This window comes from Andrographis paniculata, unplaced genomic scaffold (assembly GCF_009805555.1).
Source record: "Andrographis paniculata isolate CXL003 unplaced genomic scaffold, ASM980555v1 Contig10END, whole genome shotgun sequence".
Classification (NCBI taxonomy): domain Eukaryota; kingdom Viridiplantae; phylum Streptophyta; class Magnoliopsida; order Lamiales; family Acanthaceae; genus Andrographis; species Andrographis paniculata.
In genome coordinates this window covers 1,745,666-1,763,522 of record NW_026137380.1, presented here as the reverse complement: position 1 = coordinate 1,763,522, position 17,857 = coordinate 1,745,666, and the positions used below count along the sequence as shown (strand labels likewise).

The 17,857-nt window shown below is 32.8% G+C and overlaps 3 protein-coding genes across 11 annotated transcripts; all 3 read right to left on the bottom strand.

Moving 5' to 3' along the window:
• Positions 1 to 25: 25 nt before the first annotated feature.
• Positions 26 to 2,689, bottom strand: LOC127245461 (uncharacterized). Of its 7 annotated transcripts, none has more exons than XM_051266398.1 (6): positions 2,364 to 2,689; positions 1,949 to 2,031; positions 1,814 to 1,888; positions 1,473 to 1,591; positions 1,072 to 1,362; positions 26 to 813 (listed from the first exon to the last, which is right to left on the bottom strand). In XM_051266398.1, the coding sequence occupies exons 4-6, from the start codon at positions 1,575 to 1,577 to the stop codon at positions 226 to 228; spliced, it is 984 nt and encodes a 327-aa protein (XP_051122355.1). In that variant the 5' UTR covers positions 1,578 to 1,591; positions 1,814 to 1,888; positions 1,949 to 2,031; positions 2,364 to 2,689; the 3' UTR covers positions 26 to 225. The 7 variants fall into 7 exon arrangements, with proteins under 7 accessions (XP_051122355.1, XP_051122328.1, XP_051122346.1 ...); XM_051266371.1 differs by having other exon boundaries at positions 1,814 to 1,874; XM_051266389.1 differs by having other exon boundaries at positions 1,473 to 1,583; positions 2,364 to 2,688.
• A 522-nt stretch (positions 2,690 to 3,211) lies between these two features.
• LOC127245451 (heat shock cognate protein 80) lies at positions 3,212 to 6,266 on the bottom strand. The gene is made up of 3 exons (XM_051266341.1): positions 6,045 to 6,266; positions 5,308 to 5,449; positions 3,212 to 5,221 (listed from the first exon to the last, which is right to left on the bottom strand). Exons 1-3 carry the CDS (start codon positions 6,165 to 6,167, stop codon positions 3,375 to 3,377), a joined length of 2,112 nt encoding a protein of 703 aa, XP_051122298.1. The 5' UTR covers positions 6,168 to 6,266; the 3' UTR covers positions 3,212 to 3,374.
• Positions 6,267 to 7,426: 1,160 nt separating this feature from the next.
• Positions 7,427 to 11,765, bottom strand: LOC127245574 (COP9 signalosome complex subunit 7-like). 3 transcript variants are annotated; one of them, XM_051266572.1, is made up of 9 exons: positions 11,374 to 11,765; positions 10,354 to 10,429; positions 10,069 to 10,157; positions 9,274 to 9,363; positions 9,116 to 9,160; positions 8,951 to 9,021; positions 8,235 to 8,373; positions 7,814 to 7,919; positions 7,427 to 7,708 (listed from the first exon to the last, which is right to left on the bottom strand). In XM_051266572.1, exons 1-8 carry the CDS (start codon positions 11,530 to 11,532, stop codon positions 7,848 to 7,850), a joined length of 741 nt encoding a protein of 246 aa, XP_051122529.1. In that variant the 5' UTR covers positions 11,533 to 11,765; the 3' UTR covers positions 7,427 to 7,708; positions 7,814 to 7,847. The 3 variants fall into 3 exon arrangements, with proteins under 3 accessions (XP_051122529.1, XP_051122521.1, XP_051122514.1); XM_051266564.1 differs by having other exon boundaries at positions 7,814 to 7,922; positions 11,374 to 11,764; XM_051266557.1 differs by having other exon boundaries at positions 7,814 to 7,902; positions 11,374 to 11,763.
• Positions 11,766 to 17,857: the final 6,092 nt, after the last annotated feature.

The following is a 17,857-nucleotide window of genomic DNA, read 5'->3' as shown; positions in this document are numbered from 1 at the left end:
TTTAATATGCAATTCTACAAAACAATTATGATCCAATTCCATAGATTATTATTATTTACTAATCAAAAATCGATTTATTAGTTAGGATGAACCTTCTTACAAGAATCTATCAAAAACTTCAAACTTCATCTCTATCCTTAGCACAGTGATTTTACCTAAAATGAACCTAAGTTCGACACCTTAATAACCGACATTAGGAATCTTACATAACATTATGCACTTAAGTTAACTCACATCCATAATGTCAATAATTTCAAAATGCATCTGCAAATCAGAAGGCTTACCCGGAAAGTATAGCCTCTCGCGAATACGCAATTTCCCCATATTCTTATGGGCAGCTCGCTTGAGGAGTCGAAGAAGCGCATCCTTTTCTTTTCTAATCCAAACACGCCTCTCATCGAACCACTGTCTAGGCGTTCCATGTAAAAGAAATCTAATCCCGGACCGTCTTTGACATATGTTGTCGGAGATCCTGTCTATCACATCACTATCCGTGAGATAAGCTCCTTTGGTGTTTAACCCAACATCGACGTAATGAATTTCAGCTATGCTGTTGAACAGATCCTCTTTAGTCGTGGGAATGATCCAGTCGTCTATGTTGATTGATAATCCTTCATTTACCGTGCTATTGTTTGCTTTAACTGGGATTTCCATCGACTTAATTTCCGAGAAGGCGAACTCAGTTAGGAGCTGGTTCAGTACTGTGCCACCCTTGCTAAATCCAAGAAGTGCCATTTCTGGTTTGCCCGAAAAGGATGGAGAAGCTTCCGCTTGATATGGTTGTTTCTGTTTTCCGGGAATGACTGTTTTCGCCTGCATCACCAACACATGCCAATCTTAAGTTTATATCAAGTTCGAAACTAAAGAAATTTTGAGTGTTGAAAATCGCTCGACACTACAACTAACAGCACTCATAAGTTACCACATTATTTTATCTGATTTGAGTATTAGAAGATTTTCATGTGTTTTATTTTATCATTTTCATTTAAGATCGATCAAAAGTTTGACAATGTGATTATATACTAAGCAACAGAAAGACATCTAAAAGCAAGACAAGTTTGTAAGTTTTACCTCTGCAAGAAACTTTGACAAGAGCTGGACCAATGTCGTAGAAGCCGGGAACCCTGTAGCATCATATGATTTTGGATCTCCATATTCATTCACCGAAGGAATAAAATCTTTATAAACAGCAAACGGTCCATCGAAAATGGATGCCTCAACAACAAATGCATTGATAGACCCTCCAAATTTCGACACTAGAATTTCAGCAATCTTTTGAGGATCGGATAATCTTTCAATCACTGGATTTCCTGTCCCTTCCACTCGATCTCCATTAAAGAATATTGCATTTCCAGACGGCACCTGAATCACATTGTATAACAAATTTCATATCTAGATAGCAGTCTGAGAACAAACCAATTTTCTTCCAATCCTCAAATTCTACCATTAAATTATTAAACGATGAGACTTACAGAAAGGTTTCTGGAAGAAGAGAGGCAAAGGGATGCTGCAACTCTGTAGCAGGTAGTGCTGTTTGGATGAAGCTGAATTTTTAAAACACCGCTCCATCGATCCATGTTTTACTGAAACACTACCGTCAGGATAAAAATTCACAGCTCCCCAGGCACACAAGCAACGTAGCTAAAAGAAACTACATGAAGAACCAGCGGAAGTCTATGAAAATTTCTATACCAACTCCAACTCGCATAGATTGTCGTAACAACTCAAATAAATATTCCCACCTCCCTTTTCCTTAGCTATTCAATTAATGAGAAATGTTGTTATATCTTTCAACCAGATAACATTGACTTACAATGTTGTCTCGTTTGAGCTACTATTCACTCTTCTTGTTGTGATAAAGCTCCTACTTCCAACTGCAAAAACCTTCCTGCATCATAGATGATCAAATAACAAAATAAGAACACATTAGATCTTTCGTGATACTCACTCTATGTTAGTCTTGATTTCTCGACAGCATTATCAACAGAGTTCCTCACACATTGCTTCCATCAATTCGACCTCAATTTAGAACTAATGCAACCAAAAATCGAGCAAAACAACAGAACACAATTACAGTTAGTAATATATACATATATAGCACATATATAAACAAATCAGCTACAACAAGCTTCAAGCGATGAAAATCTAGTCGAAACACTAGCATTATTGTCGTTAGATGCCAGAACACACATACATAAACCCTAGTGCATACCAATCCTACTCCGATTCAGCCAAAAGTAAATAAATAAAAAAGCGAATACCAACTATCCGAGACATTATAACAAACAGCTGGCCGTAACATCCGAATAATTACGCATCAAAATATTCGAATTTGGCGTCGAAGGGGTTTTGATCATACGCACCTCAGAGGTCCTAGCCAAGCAGGTCGTAATCCATCCCGAGAGGAGAGAGAGAGAGAGAGAGAGACTGACACTGTATCGTAAAAGTGGGCTAATTGAGGGGTGATTTTGGCTTTGGAAATATAATAGTACTAATCATTGTAGACTTATGCAATGCGATTTTGTGAAACCAAAGCACGCTTTGATCAGATCACGAATGAAACATTCGACACATTCATATGGTAATCGTGTCTTCCATGTCACTTCATTTTGAATTTTAAGTTTCTTTTTTTTAATAAAAAAAAATTGAATTATAAATATATGAAAGTATAGTATAATTTTTGTTTTTTTTAATAACAGCAACATGAGCTCGTCGAGTGTGTTTTTGAATAAATCAACAAAATTAAGTCAAAACATATAAAATTCAATCAAATACATTGTTCAATTTTTTTAATTACATATATATTAAATTTATTTTAAAATTATACGATATTATTAATTATATAAAAAAACAATTAAATAATTTATTATTATTAATTAATTATAAACTAATTCTTTACAGATCGTATTTCAATTAAATGTATTTCAAATGTTCTGAAAGAATGAGTTTCGTTTTGTTCAATTTACAAATTTTAAAATATAAAAAAATCAAAGTATACCTCATTTCAAAATTCTAAAAATTCATACCCAAAACGGATTAATAGACCGGGTGTACAGATCTAAGATATCAAATTTTATAACTATTCTCAAATTTCACCAAAAATTCAGAACTTCCATCTTAAATTTACCTACTTAATTAGCATGCATAGCGTCAGTTCAACAAATATAAAGACTAGGCAACCAAAAAACATAGCAAGTAGGCAAAAAATCAGTACCAAAACATCGCCAACTGCATAGCAAAACGAACTTGTTCATACAAAATGACACCAAACCATTTCAAAACGATAAAAGAGAAACTGACCTCAGAAATTTAACACGCCAAAAGTAAATAAAAGATAGAGAAAAAGAAAGGTAGGTATACTAAGCATCACCAATTTAGTCGACTTCCTCCATCTTGCTGCCCTCAGCATCCACATCCACATCAGCATCAGTCTCCTCCAGCGCCGGCATATCAACATCGCCGTCAGCACCATCCTCGTCAATGCTCAGCCCGAGCTTCAACATCCTGTGAATCCTGTTGCCGAATGTGTTGGGGTCGTCGAGGCTGAACCCAGAGGTAAGCAGAGCAGTCTCGTACAGCAACATCACCAAGTCCTTCACCGACTTGTCATTCTTGTCAGCATCGGCCCTCTTTCTCAGCTCATCCATGATACGGTTCTCCGGGTTGATCTCCATCGTCTTCTTGCTCGACATGTACCCAGCCATGCTCGAGTCCCTCAAAGCCTGCGCCTTCATGATCCTCTCCATGTTAGCCGTCCACCCATATTCTCCAGTGACCAAACAGCACGGGGAGTCGACTACACGGTCAGAAACAATAACCTTCTCGACCTTGTCGCCAAGGACGTCTTTGATCACCTTGCACAGGCCCTCAAACTTTTCCTTCAACTCTTCCTTCTTTTTCTTCTCATCCTCGCTCTCGTCAAGCTTCAGACCTTCCTTGGTGGCGGAGACGAGCTTTTTCCCCTCGAATTCTTTCAACTGTCCGACGGCATATTCGTCGATGGCGTCAACCATGTAGAGGACTTCGTATCCTTTCTTCTTTAGCTTCTCGAGGAACGGAGAGTTCTCGACAGCCTTCTTGCTCTCGCCGGTGATGTAGTAGATGTCGGACTGGCCTTCCTTCATCCTCGTCACGTAGTCCTTCAAGCTCGTCAACTCGTCGCCGCTCTTGGTCGAGTGGTACCTGAGAAGTTCAGCAATCTTGCCCTTGTTCTGAGAATCCTCGTGGATCCCGAGCTTGAGATTCTTCGAGAAAGCTTCGTAGAATTTGTTGTAGTCTTCCTTGTTCTCAGCGATCTCGAAGAAGAGCTCGAGGCACTTCTTCACCAAGTTCTTGCGGATGACCTTGAGGATCTTGTTCTGCTGCAGCATCTCTCGGGAGATGTTGAGAGGCAAATCCTCAGAGTCGACAATGCCTTTCACAAATCCCAGATACTCAGGAATCAACTCCTCACAGTTGTCCATAATGAAGACACGACGAACATAGAGCTTGATATTGTTGGGCTTCTTTCGGGTGTCAAAGAGATCAAACGGGGCCCTCTTTGGAACAAATAGAATAGCCTTGAACTCGAGCTGGCCCTCGACTGAAAAGTGCTTCACAGCCAAATGCTCCTCCCAGTCATTAGTAAGGCTTTTGTAGAAAGCGGCGTATTCTTCCTTTGTGATCTCTTCAGGTTTCCTCATCCAGATTGGCTTCTGCTTGTTAACCAAATCCCACTCGTGAGACACTTCCTTGATTTTCTTCTTTTTCTTGTCGGCCTTCTCCTTGTCTTCATCGACTTCCTCCACTTTCCCCTCTTCATCCTTCTTTTCTTCCTCATCTTCGTCGTCAGAGATCTCCTTCTCTGTTGTCTTCTCGACCCAAAGAGAAATTGGGTAGCTGATGAACTCAGAGTGCTTCTTGACCAAATCTTTCAGCCTGCGTTCCTCAAGGTACTCAAGTTGATCCTCCTTGAGGAAGAGGGTGATCTTAGTACCCCTGCCAAGGTTTTCTCCAGATGTGTCACGTGTAACAGTGAACGAACCACCGGCTTGGGATTCCCACACATACTGTTCATCATCATTGTGCTTTGTTGTGACAACAACCTTCTCAGCAACCAGGTATGCAGAGTAGAAACCAACACCAAACTGCCCAATCATGCTCACATCAGCACCGGCAGCCAAGGCTTCCATGAATTCCTTGGTTCCAGACCTAGCAATTGTACCAAGATTGTTCACCAAATCTGTAATCAAAGGTGAGAAATGGAGTGAGTAGATATCAAGCAAAGAAATCACTAAGTGCAAATTGAAAATGATTATCTATACTAACCAGCCTTGGTCATCCCAATACCACTGTCGATAATTGTCAGGCTGTTATTGGTCTTGTCTGGTATAATGTGGATGAACAGCTCGGGCTGTCCATCAAGCTTGCTCTTGTCGGTCAAACTCTCAAAACGGATTTTGTCGAGAGCCTAAAAGGCAATGTTCATGTGAAATTTTTAATCAGCATATATACGAAACAAATCACTAGAGAAGGATCCAGCGCCTCATAGAAAAGGTGAACACAACACAATTAATTCCACATACAACATCATTAGCATCACAATTGCAGTTGCATAATTGTTGAAAACTCCGTCTAAGCAAAAACAGGGCACAGGAAACTACAGGAAACAAGGTAGTGAAAAGTAAGATCCAGGTTATACAACAATTATCCACTATGTGATGTGAATACATCTCCGAATCTGAAAAGTGCAGTTTAAGCAAACAAAACAGTTATTTGGAAGGTCTTTAATCCTCGATTGCATATACCAAAATAGCACAGCACTGAATAATTCTAAATAAATCTTCTAATATCCATCGGACAAACATCAATCTCGAGAAAGGTTTTCACAATCATTTCACACAGAATTGAAACACCGCTTTAAAAAAAATATCATGTGAAAGTCCTAGCCAACGACCACAGAGCCGCTCTCGCATATAAACAGAATCATTAATCGAACAAAATATATACGCCATTTTCAATCAGATCTACATCACATCAAATGAATCAGGATAACAGAAGCTTACATCGGAAGAGTTACTGATTAATTCACGGAGAAAGATCTCCTTGTTGCTGTAGAAGGTGTTGATAATCAGGCTCAGAAGCTGATTAATCTCGGCCTGGAATGCAAACGTCTCGGTCTCCGCCATCGATGCGATCTCCTCCACTCGAGCGATGCAGGAAAATGAGAATGAAGAGAGATGAGCGAGTAGGGTTTGCAAAATGCAAATCAGAAGAGGCAGAGGCTGCGAGCGAGGAAGCCGACTTAATATAGTGTGCTTTTTTAGGGTTTCTAGAATCTTCTCCAATTTCCTTTTTTTAAAAAAAAAAAATAAAATTCTGATATTATTTAAATAAACTCCACGTTTACTTTTTCTCCATTCTCTGATTGGGTGAAATAACGCCTGGGGCCCGCATCCAGAAAATTCGCGATTTATTTCGTCAATTAAAAATATTAAAATGACAACATAATAAATATTTTGACGTCTAATAATAAATGGTTGTAACAGAAGGATCTAGAAAATTGGAAGAAGAAATTATAATCCAAATTTTCATTTTGAATTTAGATTAAAGTATTTTATGACTTTTTTTTAAATACTGAAAATTATGTTAAAAAAGTAATAATAAAAACAAAGAAATTAAATCCCATTTGGACTTCGTAAAATACTTTTGATTTTTATTTCTAAAAGATATTTATTGTGGTTTTTAAAAGTACTTTTAATCTTATTACATATAAATATTTTTAAAAAAAATATATATTTTTATAAAATTCATTCAAATATAATATCAAATTATTTTTGCTTTCAACTTATGTTTTTATTTTTTATATTTATTTTTTTAAATCAATCTAATAATAAGCTATTGAAATGATTTGATTAAAATTTGAAATAGTTAAATAGTTAAAATAATTACTTAAATAAAAGGTGAGATTCATTTTGTTTAATCAAACTTAAAAGATATATTATGTTATCTCTACCGCAAGTTAAGAATAAGGAGAAAGTTATGGTACTGAATTTGAAATATCAGCATCATATTGATTCTCTAAATCAGTACATGTAAAATATAGAAACTCTAAATCAGTACATCTAAAATATAGAAAGTACAAGTCTTTATTATATACAACATGTATAGAACGCAGAAGAATTAATAAACGAACACTATGAATGTGTTTGGATCCAACTTGTAGCTTGAATAATTATTGAATCAAAATCAAATTCTCCAGCTATTGTAAGACTTTAGCACAAGTAAATAAAGATTTCTATGGCTTCCTCTCTCAGAAGCATCCACTCCTAATGATTCAGTAACATAATTGCAACCAAATGGAATGGAGTGTATCCAAAGAGATTTTAAAAAAAAAAAAAGGACAGCACATAAGTAAATAAATCCTACATAAATTCATCAAAAAAGATGCCGAAATGTCGCCGCATATCATTAACTTAACCATGTCACAAAATGGGATCATCAAGTTCTCACGAAATCCAAAAACAAAATGTATAAGTAACATGAGATATTGCTGTGAATATTTGAATCGAATTTTGGCCGACAAGGTTTAAAGGGAAAAGGATGTGCACCGCCTTCCATAGCAGCAATATTTGTTTCGAGCAGAACCACGATAGGGAAAAAAATGGAGAGCTACAAATCCACTCTATGATGTCTGTACGTTTCGCTTCAAGCTATAGGATGTCGTCTCCTGTACGTAAGGCAAGGAAATCATCACGATAGTAGTAAATTGCATTGCTAAGAAGATCATAGAACTGGAGATAAATGGTTTGTGGTGCAGTTTTGGTAAGGCTACCTCTTTGAGCGGCTACGATCTTCTTCAAAGTTCATCACTCCACCGTGTTCGGAAAAGATCTCTTCATGACCTCGTAACTCAAGATCGGCCTGCTTACAGTTTGTAACTTCTGCCAAAATGTAAGTAAGACACATCGACCAACAATAAAGTCCTAATAGACTACCATATAAGTATATAACAGCTGAACCTGGCATATGAAACTCACTAGAGTTTCTAAAGAGTTACTAAGAAAATCGAGAGTGATCTATGGTAGCATTACCAGTTACCACACTTTTGTGGGATTTCTTTTGGGACTTATATTGAATGTGTATTTAGCCATGTAAAAGTAGAGCAGCGGCATATGCAACAGAAAACAACATTCTATCACATGCAGTGACACAGCAAACAAGGATCAAAATCAAGAAGTTCGCTTCTAACTGACCTTTGTGGATAGTGTCTTCTTTACGTCTTCTACCCTTTCTTCATTTTCCTTTTTGTGTTTTTTGACTATTTCATTCATACTATCTGCCCATTTGATCTTCTCTTGGACTGAGACTAGAAGATCTTCGGATGTTGACAGCCTACCAAATTATCAAAACACAATACTTCTGTAGGCATTGGATATACCAATCAATTGAGAAGCAAACAGAATGATAACAGGATAATTGAAAATCCATGGTTAATAGGAAAAGAATAATCATGAAAAATCAAATTATAGTCACAGAAACAGCAAATAACTTCTTAGATCAATTTCTACAGGATTCTCTGATCACAGAATACAGTACTTCTTCCATTCACAATATAAAAGCAATTATGGAAAAAGATGGATTCAAGGATGCATGCTGAGACAATAGTGGTAAGTCTCAAGGGCAGAACAACATGAAGAAACTCAATAAAATGATCTTACAGTTTTCAGAGAAGCGAATAAATGTAAGCTAGAATAAAACTTGGGCAATTTGTTTGAATCTCTTTGTGTTGTTTTAGTATTTTAGAACAATTTGGAATTCCAAAATAAAAACAGATAGAAAAATAGCAGACAGCAACTTATTATATACAAGGTATTTCTATAATCATTAATCCAGCCACATGAAATGTACATGCAGTAAATACGGAAGTACAGAAAATATCAGTTTTATTCAGTTAGGAAAGGCATGTTACCAGGTAGCTAATGTTTGAATAAGACCACCCATTTGTCCAGGTCTAAGATCCCTCCCTGCTGCAAATTGAACCTACAAGTTCAGGCAATTCAATTGATGGTAAATTCAGTCAAGCAGCTAACCAACCGGAATAAATATTCAGTCGTATCATATGTTAGAACAAGACCTCAAAGCATCTTCGTAACTGATCCAGCTTTCCTCTGACTATACCCTGTTGACAACAGAGCAGCAAATTAATGGATTAACAAAAACAAAATTTCTGCAGGCCGCACTTCTGCACAACGGCTATACCAAATTTTAGAGCAAAAGAAAGCAGTAACTTACCACATACATACAGTCATTAATGAGGAAATCTTCCAACTCACGTACATTTGTTACATCCAGCTCCTGCATCAATGTATCATACGGCAATACCTGTGCCAATCCCAAGAAAATGCTTTAAGAGATCAAAGCAATTATTACTCAGCTAAAAGTGTATTCTCACTCAGATAAAAATGTTAACCCTCAAATTTCAGATGCCCCAGGTTGGGCCAGAGGTGGTCCTTGACAGGCCACTCACAGGCAAAGGTGGGTCAAGGCACAGGTGGAGACATCTTGGGGGCACCAAAAGGCATGACCTGGGGAGACAGAAGCAGTCCAGGAGACACAACCCAGATGATGTAGAAGGTATGGAGCCCCAAAAGATGTTGTGCTCGGAGCGGTCAAGGCCATGATTGAGTTGTTAGCCCACAATTGAGCAGTTAGAGAAAATGGGAAGTGGCAGCTAGAGAGCTAAGGCAGTGAGCAATCAATTCAAAAAAACATGCCAAGGTTTTTCCATTCAAAAGTAGCTCACGGCTCTGGGAAATTGAAGGTGAGAAGAATCAAGAAGTTCTGGGCAGTTAGGGGCAAGAAACCATGATAAAAGAGCTGGAGCTCTGAAGGAAGAAGATGAAGGTCATTAGGCAACTACCATTTTGAAACTTTAAGTAAACTTCGCATACAGATACATTATATTATCTTGCCATTCCACGTCTTGAACCCTTTCCCTCAAATAATGAGCGCATAAACTGGGCAAGCATCTCATGTGTTTAAAGAGAGATTCACAAGCACAGCAGAGAAAATACATGAAATTATAACCTTGCTTGTCTCAGCCAGAGTAAGCACAGACAACTGCTTCAATTTCAGGACTTGATCAGGAACCAACTTGGGAAGACGGTTAGCAATATCTGTACCACAACATAAGAAGTACAACTCACTGAAGGAGAATAAAATATACAGAAACAGGAAACACCATGAATTGATTTTCAATTGTCCATAGAAAGGTGCATTTAGGAGGAAATCATTGCAGATCATGTAACATGTCATTCCTGAAATCATAATGAATAACTTGAAGGAATGATGAAGAAATATATGAAAGATTACGTTTATATTCACTCCACGTCTCATGTGCAAACAAGCGAAGCAAATCAAGGAATATACTGTGTTCAGTTCCTTCGAGCTGCACAGAAATCCATAATTAATAAAACAGGAAATTTTTGTAAGATGGAATTAGCAGAATATACAAGAGATTATATCAAGTTACTACTATTTTTATACACAGAAAGAGAACTGCATCCATAACTTGATCAATACCACCATATACAGCAGTAATTAGTATGGTCCAAGGAACTTATGAATTAATGCAAACTGATGTTTTCACTTCAATGTTGTATCCAGTAACATATTTAAAATGCAATCTAAGGTTCAGAGCAGTAACCTGTGAGATGCATGAGTATTGACTAAAAAAAAAAAAACCCTTTAAACTATCAAGGACCATTGTTAATGCTATTTAAAATTTTCACGATTCAAATAAGTTTGGCTGTCTGACTTTCTGATATATGCCAATAATATATAGTATTAGGGTATTATCAATAGCAATCAGCAGCTTTTATATTATATTAGGGTATTCAACTACTAAGATAATTGATTGCTAATGTTTCCATTAGAACTCAAAAGCTGCGGACATAAACTTAGTAACTTACCATGCTCTATTAACAGCATATGCTCTTCACAATATAAAACTCAAAGAGTTTTGTGTCCATAAAAATTGATCTACTCAGAGCTTCTTAAATTATTATATAAAAGTATATCATATCAATTCAGTATATTTTTATTCGAAATACTATAACCAAATTTTATAACAAGCCAAGCATATTGGTGCAAACACTTTGGAACTTACAAGCAGCATATCTACATTATAACTCGCCAATCTAATCCGAAACGTGGAGCATATTTCTCAGTACCAGGAGAACCTAACCATGGAATTCGAACGGAATTTCAAAAGCATCACAGCTCAAAACCTTCCAAGCTCCAATGAAACAATTTCAGTAAAACGTCCATCACTTAACAAAATCTTTTAGCAGGAAAAAACAAGCATACAAACAAAATTTTGCATTTATATACCTCAAGGAAGTTAGGAACCGAAAGAATCTCGGAGAAAGCAAAGAGCGAAGGATGGGAAGTGGCTTCGACCACCAGGCTGGATAGCGCCGATCCCTTGAGTGCCGAAGCTTGCTTCACAAAGTAGTCAATGTGCTCCGCCTGCTTTTGCTCAATGTCCATGTTCCCGATTCCAAATTTCTATCGATCCGCCAACAAAATAAAACGGAATTGCGCGTATAGAGCTACCTGTGCTTACCGAGAAACGCATGCACCCATATAATTAGCGATCCCAAACCATTGAAATTCTAGGGTTTTAATGATCGCGCTTAGGGTTTATCTTTCAGAATCGCTTCCTTTGGAACAATGGGTAAGGACTTCTGTTTTAATTCGGTGCTCTGGTCTGGATATGGGTTTGTTTTAACCTTTATTTATTTTATTTTTAATTATAAATACTTTTACAATCATTTTTATTTGTTTTTTTATAACACGAAAACCTGAAAGTCCATGATCGATTTTTTTTTACCATTATTGTTATTTTGATATGATGTTTGATTTAAATAATTTTATTAAAGCTTGTAGTAATTGAATGGGTAGAATTAAATTTGAAAATCCAAAAAAATAAAATAAAATTAGGATGTACTTCCTCCGGTCCAAACACCCTGCAACATTTTTGTATGTCTCAAACACCCTGCAATATTTCCAAAATAAAAAATAATTAATCATACTTAATTTCTACTCTATATTTTATCCTCTCACATCATCCAAATAAAAAAAAATAAAATATACTTCTCTTTCCATCACATCAATTAATTTCTAAATTATCTTACTTAATACTACCTGCCTAAAAATTCGTGTCAAAAGTAAATATTGTACCTTGTTTGGGACAGAGAAAGTATTAGTGTGTAGCATTTTGATTTTAAATAATAAAATATTAAATTTTAATGTAATAAATAAAAATTAAATGTTATATATATATATGATGTTTTTGAAAAAAATAATAATAATAAAATCAAAACCAACATCTTACAAACAACACATTAAATAATTTCAATCAAAATATATTTAATTTGTACGTAATCTAATAATTTGTTAAAAGTAAAATGATATTTTGTATAAATAGCATGATATTCGTTTTTATTATAAATAGTACATAAAATATTTAGATGTACTTATTACGATTTTTAATTAAAATTAAAATTAATATATTAAACTTAAATCAAAATTTTTTGAAATAATTTTTTTGTTCAAACTCATTCTCAATTCACCATTGCCGCGCATATTATCATTCAAAGTAGCCCAAGCTTTGCCCAAATGCCTATGGGCCTATGGCAATAATGGCCTAATTTGATTTTTTTTTTTTTTTTGGGTAAAAAAAGTATGCCTTGCAAATAGTAGTTATATGATGTGAAATAAACAGGTATTAGTGTGATGTTTTGAATGTAAAATTAATTTTCAGTAAAATATCAAAATAAAAAATAAGTATTTAATTTGATATTTAAAAAAAAATTAAATAAATATAAAAAATCTTATAAAATCGTCCAAACAAACACACCCTAAGTCTTCAGCATTCAACCCTTTATAATTGCCCATGTTTTTCCACTTGTTTTAACTAGCAAATCATATGAATTCACTGTTAAGCGCTGTATATCATCAAATTGCCACTCCCCTATTTACTTTTCATTGTTTGAGGCATCTTTATCTTCACTTTCATTGCATTTTGATTGTTTCAATGACCAATGATATATATAACATAGCTCATTATTTTTGTGTGATCCATTTCGGGTGTGTTTTGTTTGGGAGATTGAATTTTAAATACACTGTTCATTCCATTTTTTTCCCTAAAAAATATCAAATTAAACACCTATTTTTTATTATTTATATTATATTTAAAATTCAATTATACTATCAAAACATCACTGTCAACACCTATTTATACCACATTATACAACTATTCAAATTCAAATTTTTTATTATTAAAATTCAAAATTTTTACTATTTAAATATCAATTCAAAATCCAAACTCTCAAACAAACGCGCCCTTCGTCTCAATGCAGGCAGGTAAGGTAGGATTAGATCCCTTCATTCCGATCCAGCTTGGTAACGTGGTAGGGACCCCTCTTCAGAGCACCAAAGTAATATTATTTTAGGGTGTGTTTTTTTGGTTGAGTTAGAAAAATAAATAAATAAATAAATAAATTTAATATTAAAATAATATTTAATGAATTATTTTGTAAAAAATATATATATTTTTTAAAAAAAAATAGAATCTAAATAATAAAATTTAAAGAAATTTAATTAAAGACATACAATCTTAGCGTTTGTGGAAAAGCACCATCAGTTACTCGCTCATTCAATTTCTCTCTCTCTTTTCTACAAAAGCATTGAGTTATTCCATGGGAACCATTCAATATTTAGTACTTCCTAAGTCCCAAATTCCGTGCATCATCTGTGTTTGGCACAAAAATTTAGGTGGAAAGTATTATGTATGGTAATTTAAGATAATTTAAATATTAAATTATATGATTTGAGAGAAAAATAATTATTTTATTTGAGTGATGTGACAGAATAAATGTGAAGTATAATTAATATATTTATATAAATATTATTAATTATTTTAAAATTTGAAAATATTACAGTGAGTTTGAGACAAATAAAAAAAAATATTGCGGAAAGAGTACTTTATTCGTCCGATAAAATTAGAGTAATTGATAAATTTAGCAAACAATTTGACGGACAGAAAGATTACTGTTAAGTCCCCACAGTTAAACTTTCAATGACATTACATACAGAAGCATTTGACGTTCTGCTGGGAGTAAGCTTGTTGTATGGGTTGTTCTTTACTGGACACAATTAAAGATATTTTTATTTTTTTTATAACGTAAGAATCTGTCGCCACTATTTTTCGAATGCTCTCTAAGTAAATTTCAGTCGAATTTAATAGTTTGCAAACTAAACATAAATCAAACAAGTTCATTCACACATTACCAAACCGTCCCTTGCGAGACAACAACTAAACAGACTTTTTTTTTTTTTTACAACATGATAATTCGCAATCACTACCCGAAAGTACACACGGGGTAAATCACCGGCCGAATCTAATACTTTATAAACTAGACCCGACAAGATAGGTGAACCGGGAGGCGTTGAGGTTTGAACTCATGAACCCAGATCACTTTGACAAACAAAGAGTTTGTTCACTTATTATTTTTAAATTATATACTCTCTTCGTCCCACATAATTTGTCTTTATTTTTTATTTTTGTCTTGTCCCACATAATTTGTCATTTCCATATAATTATACACTTTAATTACATTTTAAACTTTATATTTTATAATTTTTTTAATCTAAATTAAAGTATTTAGTTATTTTAATCTATAATTATTTTGAATAATTTTTTGTAATATTATTGAACAAATATAATATATACATATTAATAGACTATATAATATTAGTATATTTTATTTGCTTAAAAAAAATAAATAAAGTATACAACATAAAATATCAATTGCTAATAGTATTAATACATTTTTTTCATATTTAGTAGTCCCTTCGTCCCGCATAATTTGTCCATATTTTCTATCGTCTGTCCCATATAATTTGTCTTTTTTATATTTGAAAATATAATTATGTATTTTAATCGCATTTTAAATTTTAAATTTTAAAATTTATAATTTTTTAAATTTTAATTAAATTATTTACTTATTTTAATCTTAATTTATAATTATTTTTACTAAATAATAATTATTTTTACTAATACATTTCTTAATTACTTACTAATTATACTTTATCTAAATTCTCGTATCTACACTAATACATCCATGTTACATGGGACGGAGGGAGTAGTATAAAATATAAATTTATCAAAAAATACAAAATAAACACTCGTGATAATAATACAAATGACAATAGATAATGCAATCAATAGCCCTGACTTTATCTTCCACAGAGGTTATTTAGTTTTCGAGATGGGCCCATTTTGTGTAAAGAAGTCTACTAATTAGGGTTTGTACTTTTCTATTTATTTATTTTTGAATGGTAGAAAACTTTAAATTAAATAATTATTATATATATTATGTAAATGAGTTTTAATTTTAAGGTTTTGTTTACATGTTTTTAATTTCTTTTTGAGATTCTTTATATATATATATATATAATATTATCCAGCATATTGTAATATTACATAAAAATAATAATACTATTTTTTATATAAAATATTATCCAGCATCTTGTTATATTTAATTTTTTTATTATTTTGAAAAAATCTTCAAAAAATATGAAACAATTCTAATTATAAACAATATTTTTTATCATAATTTTGTTTTATTACTTTTAGGGGAAAAAAAAAATACTACTATTATAAACAGATAGGAACACGAACAAATTCACCTGTTTTCATGTGGGAAATGTAAGGGTGGAAAAAATAGTTCCATGTTATCACTGTTAGCGACAGCCATGGTAACAAGTACATTACTACCTCAATTTTTTTATTTACATAGTGTTTTGCTTCTTTAGTAACCAAATCTCAGTCATTTTACTATTTGAATTTTATGTTTTTCAAAAAAAATTATAGATTTTTTATTTATTTATAAAATATTTTATCATATATTGTTTTAATATCAAATTTAAATCAAAATTTTTTTCCAAATTTATACTCTCTCCGTCCCAACAGAGGTGTCTTGTTTTTCTATTTTCGTCTGTCTGAAAAAATTATCTTGTTTTTTTATTTAGTAAATGTGGTCCTCACTTTATAACAAAATTATTCATACTTTTTTCAAATTACTCGTAATTATTACTCTAACCTACTTTTCAAAATCATTCAAAAAAATAATAGTATTTTAGTTTTTTACCTTATATTTTATACTTATTTTCAATTAAATATTATTATTCTTTAATTTTCGTATCCACTTCCAATAAAACATTTTTTTTGGACGGACGGAGAATAAAAAAACATACTCTATATTTAAATATTTCAAAATTTTTATAACATATAGTAATTTTTTATTTACATGCAATTTTTTACATTTCTTTTTTTACCTTGTATCTTTTAAAGTGAAATTGTCATTGAATACAATATTTTATACAAAAATAAATATTGCATTTATATTGAAAAAAATAAAATACTGCACAATATACAGTTATTTATATATATATAGCTTAGAGCATTGGTTTGACTAAATTAATATATCAATTAATAACAATAAATATTTTATCAGAAGACAAATAATTGTCCTCGCTCCTTTTGATTTACTTTTAGGGTGTGTTTGTTTGAAGGATTTTGGAGGATTTCCACTATTCATCCAATTTTTTCTCCCAAAAATATCAAATCAAACACCTATTTTTCATTTTTTATATTATACTAAAAATCAATTTTACATTCAAAACATCACATCAAACCCTATTTATATCACATCATACAACTATTCAAATTCAAAATTTTTACTATTCAAATCCCAATCCAAAATCCAAACCCCCAAACAAACACACCCTAACTTCTCCTTGGTCTAGACCATGTGGACTATAGTGCCCTCACTCCACTTTTCATATTAAAATTCAATCCACCGACCACCAAACAATTACTTTTTAGTCCCTCTTTTTGTGCTCTTGGGTTTAGACCTCTATAATTTTTTATTTTTTATTTAGTGTTTGTTTCTTTTGTAAAATTTCTGTAAATTTTATTATTTGTATTTTTATTTTTAACATGATATCAAAATTATTTGAATATCAAATTTAAATAATTTTTTTTTTCTCAAATTCACCTAAAAGAAACACATTCGAGGGAAATAAACGCCTTAAAGATTCAAAACCATTATTGGACTATCAAAAGTTTTCAGAATAAATTCCTACCCTTCATTACTACTTTTATATACTCCATTCGTCTTGTTTACCATTTTTGTTCGTCTTAAAACAATAATTTTATTTTCATAAATAACCATATCATCATAAAATTACCTGTATTTTTCCATTTTTATTACACAATTGACACTACTTTACTTTTTAGACTAATACACTCATAAGGATAAAAAAATCTTTTATCCATGTTTTTTTTTACGTGGAAACCCACCGTCGTTACTCGAAAGGGCGCAATAGCAGATGACCTGAGTCAAAGATTTGAACCCGTAACTTCACGCTCACAAATTCAACTCTATACTACTAGTCCATCTCTTACTGAACCAATGTATATTTTTTAATTAATTATAAGAGGTACTACTATTTTATTTTTCTTTTATCTCTATTGAACATAGAAAAAAGAATATAACTATAAATGACCCACAGATCCCACTGGATGAAAACTTTTCTTCACCAACCAACTGTTTTTGTACCTTTTTTTAAAAAAAATTAAAAGTTTCTTTAAATGCAAGATTTGACATCATGATAATAATTTCAACATTTTGTTTTGCTGAACACTGCAAATTCATCTTTGTGGTGCAATTAATAGCAGTAAATGCATATATACACATGTTTTATTGATTTAAAATGTATTGGTAATTTGGTATAAAAATAAAAA

Bases quoted from the DNA above. Each gene is read 5' to 3' on its own strand.
- LOC127245461 (XM_051266398.1), bottom strand. From the start codon at position 1,577: ATGGATCGATGGAGCGGTGTTTTAAAAATTCAGCTTCATCCAAACAGC. The intron at 1,363-1,472 runs GTAAGTCTCATC...AATGTGATTCAG, and splicing joins CTTCTTCCAGAAACCTTTCT to GTGCCGTCTGGAAATGCAAT. The intron at 814-1,071 runs GTAAAACTTACA...TTGGTGATGCAG, and splicing joins TGTCAAAGTTTCTTGCAGAG to GCGAAAACAGTCATTCCCGG.
- LOC127245451 (XM_051266341.1), bottom strand. From the start codon at position 6,167: ATGGCGGAGACCGAGACGTTTGCATTCCAGGCCGAGATTAATCAGCTT. The intron at 5,450-6,044 runs GTAAGCTTCTGT...ATTGCCTTTTAG, and splicing joins TAATCAGTAACTCTTCCGAT to GCTCTCGACAAAATCCGTTT. The intron at 5,222-5,307 runs GTTAGTATAGAT...CTTTGATTACAG, and splicing joins TATTGGGATGACCAAGGCTG to ATTTGGTGAACAATCTTGGT.
- LOC127245574 (XM_051266557.1), bottom strand. From the start codon at position 11,532: ATGGACATTGAGCAAAAGCAGGCGGAGCACATTGACTACTTTGTGAAG. The intron at 10,430-11,373 runs GTATATAAATGC...ATTTCTGTGCAG, and splicing joins CGGTTCCTAACTTCCTTGAG to CTCGAAGGAACTGAACACAG. The intron at 7,709-7,813 runs GTAGCCTTACCA...CCTTACGTACAG, and splicing joins GATCGTAGCCGCTCAAAGAG to GAGACGACATCCTATAGCTT.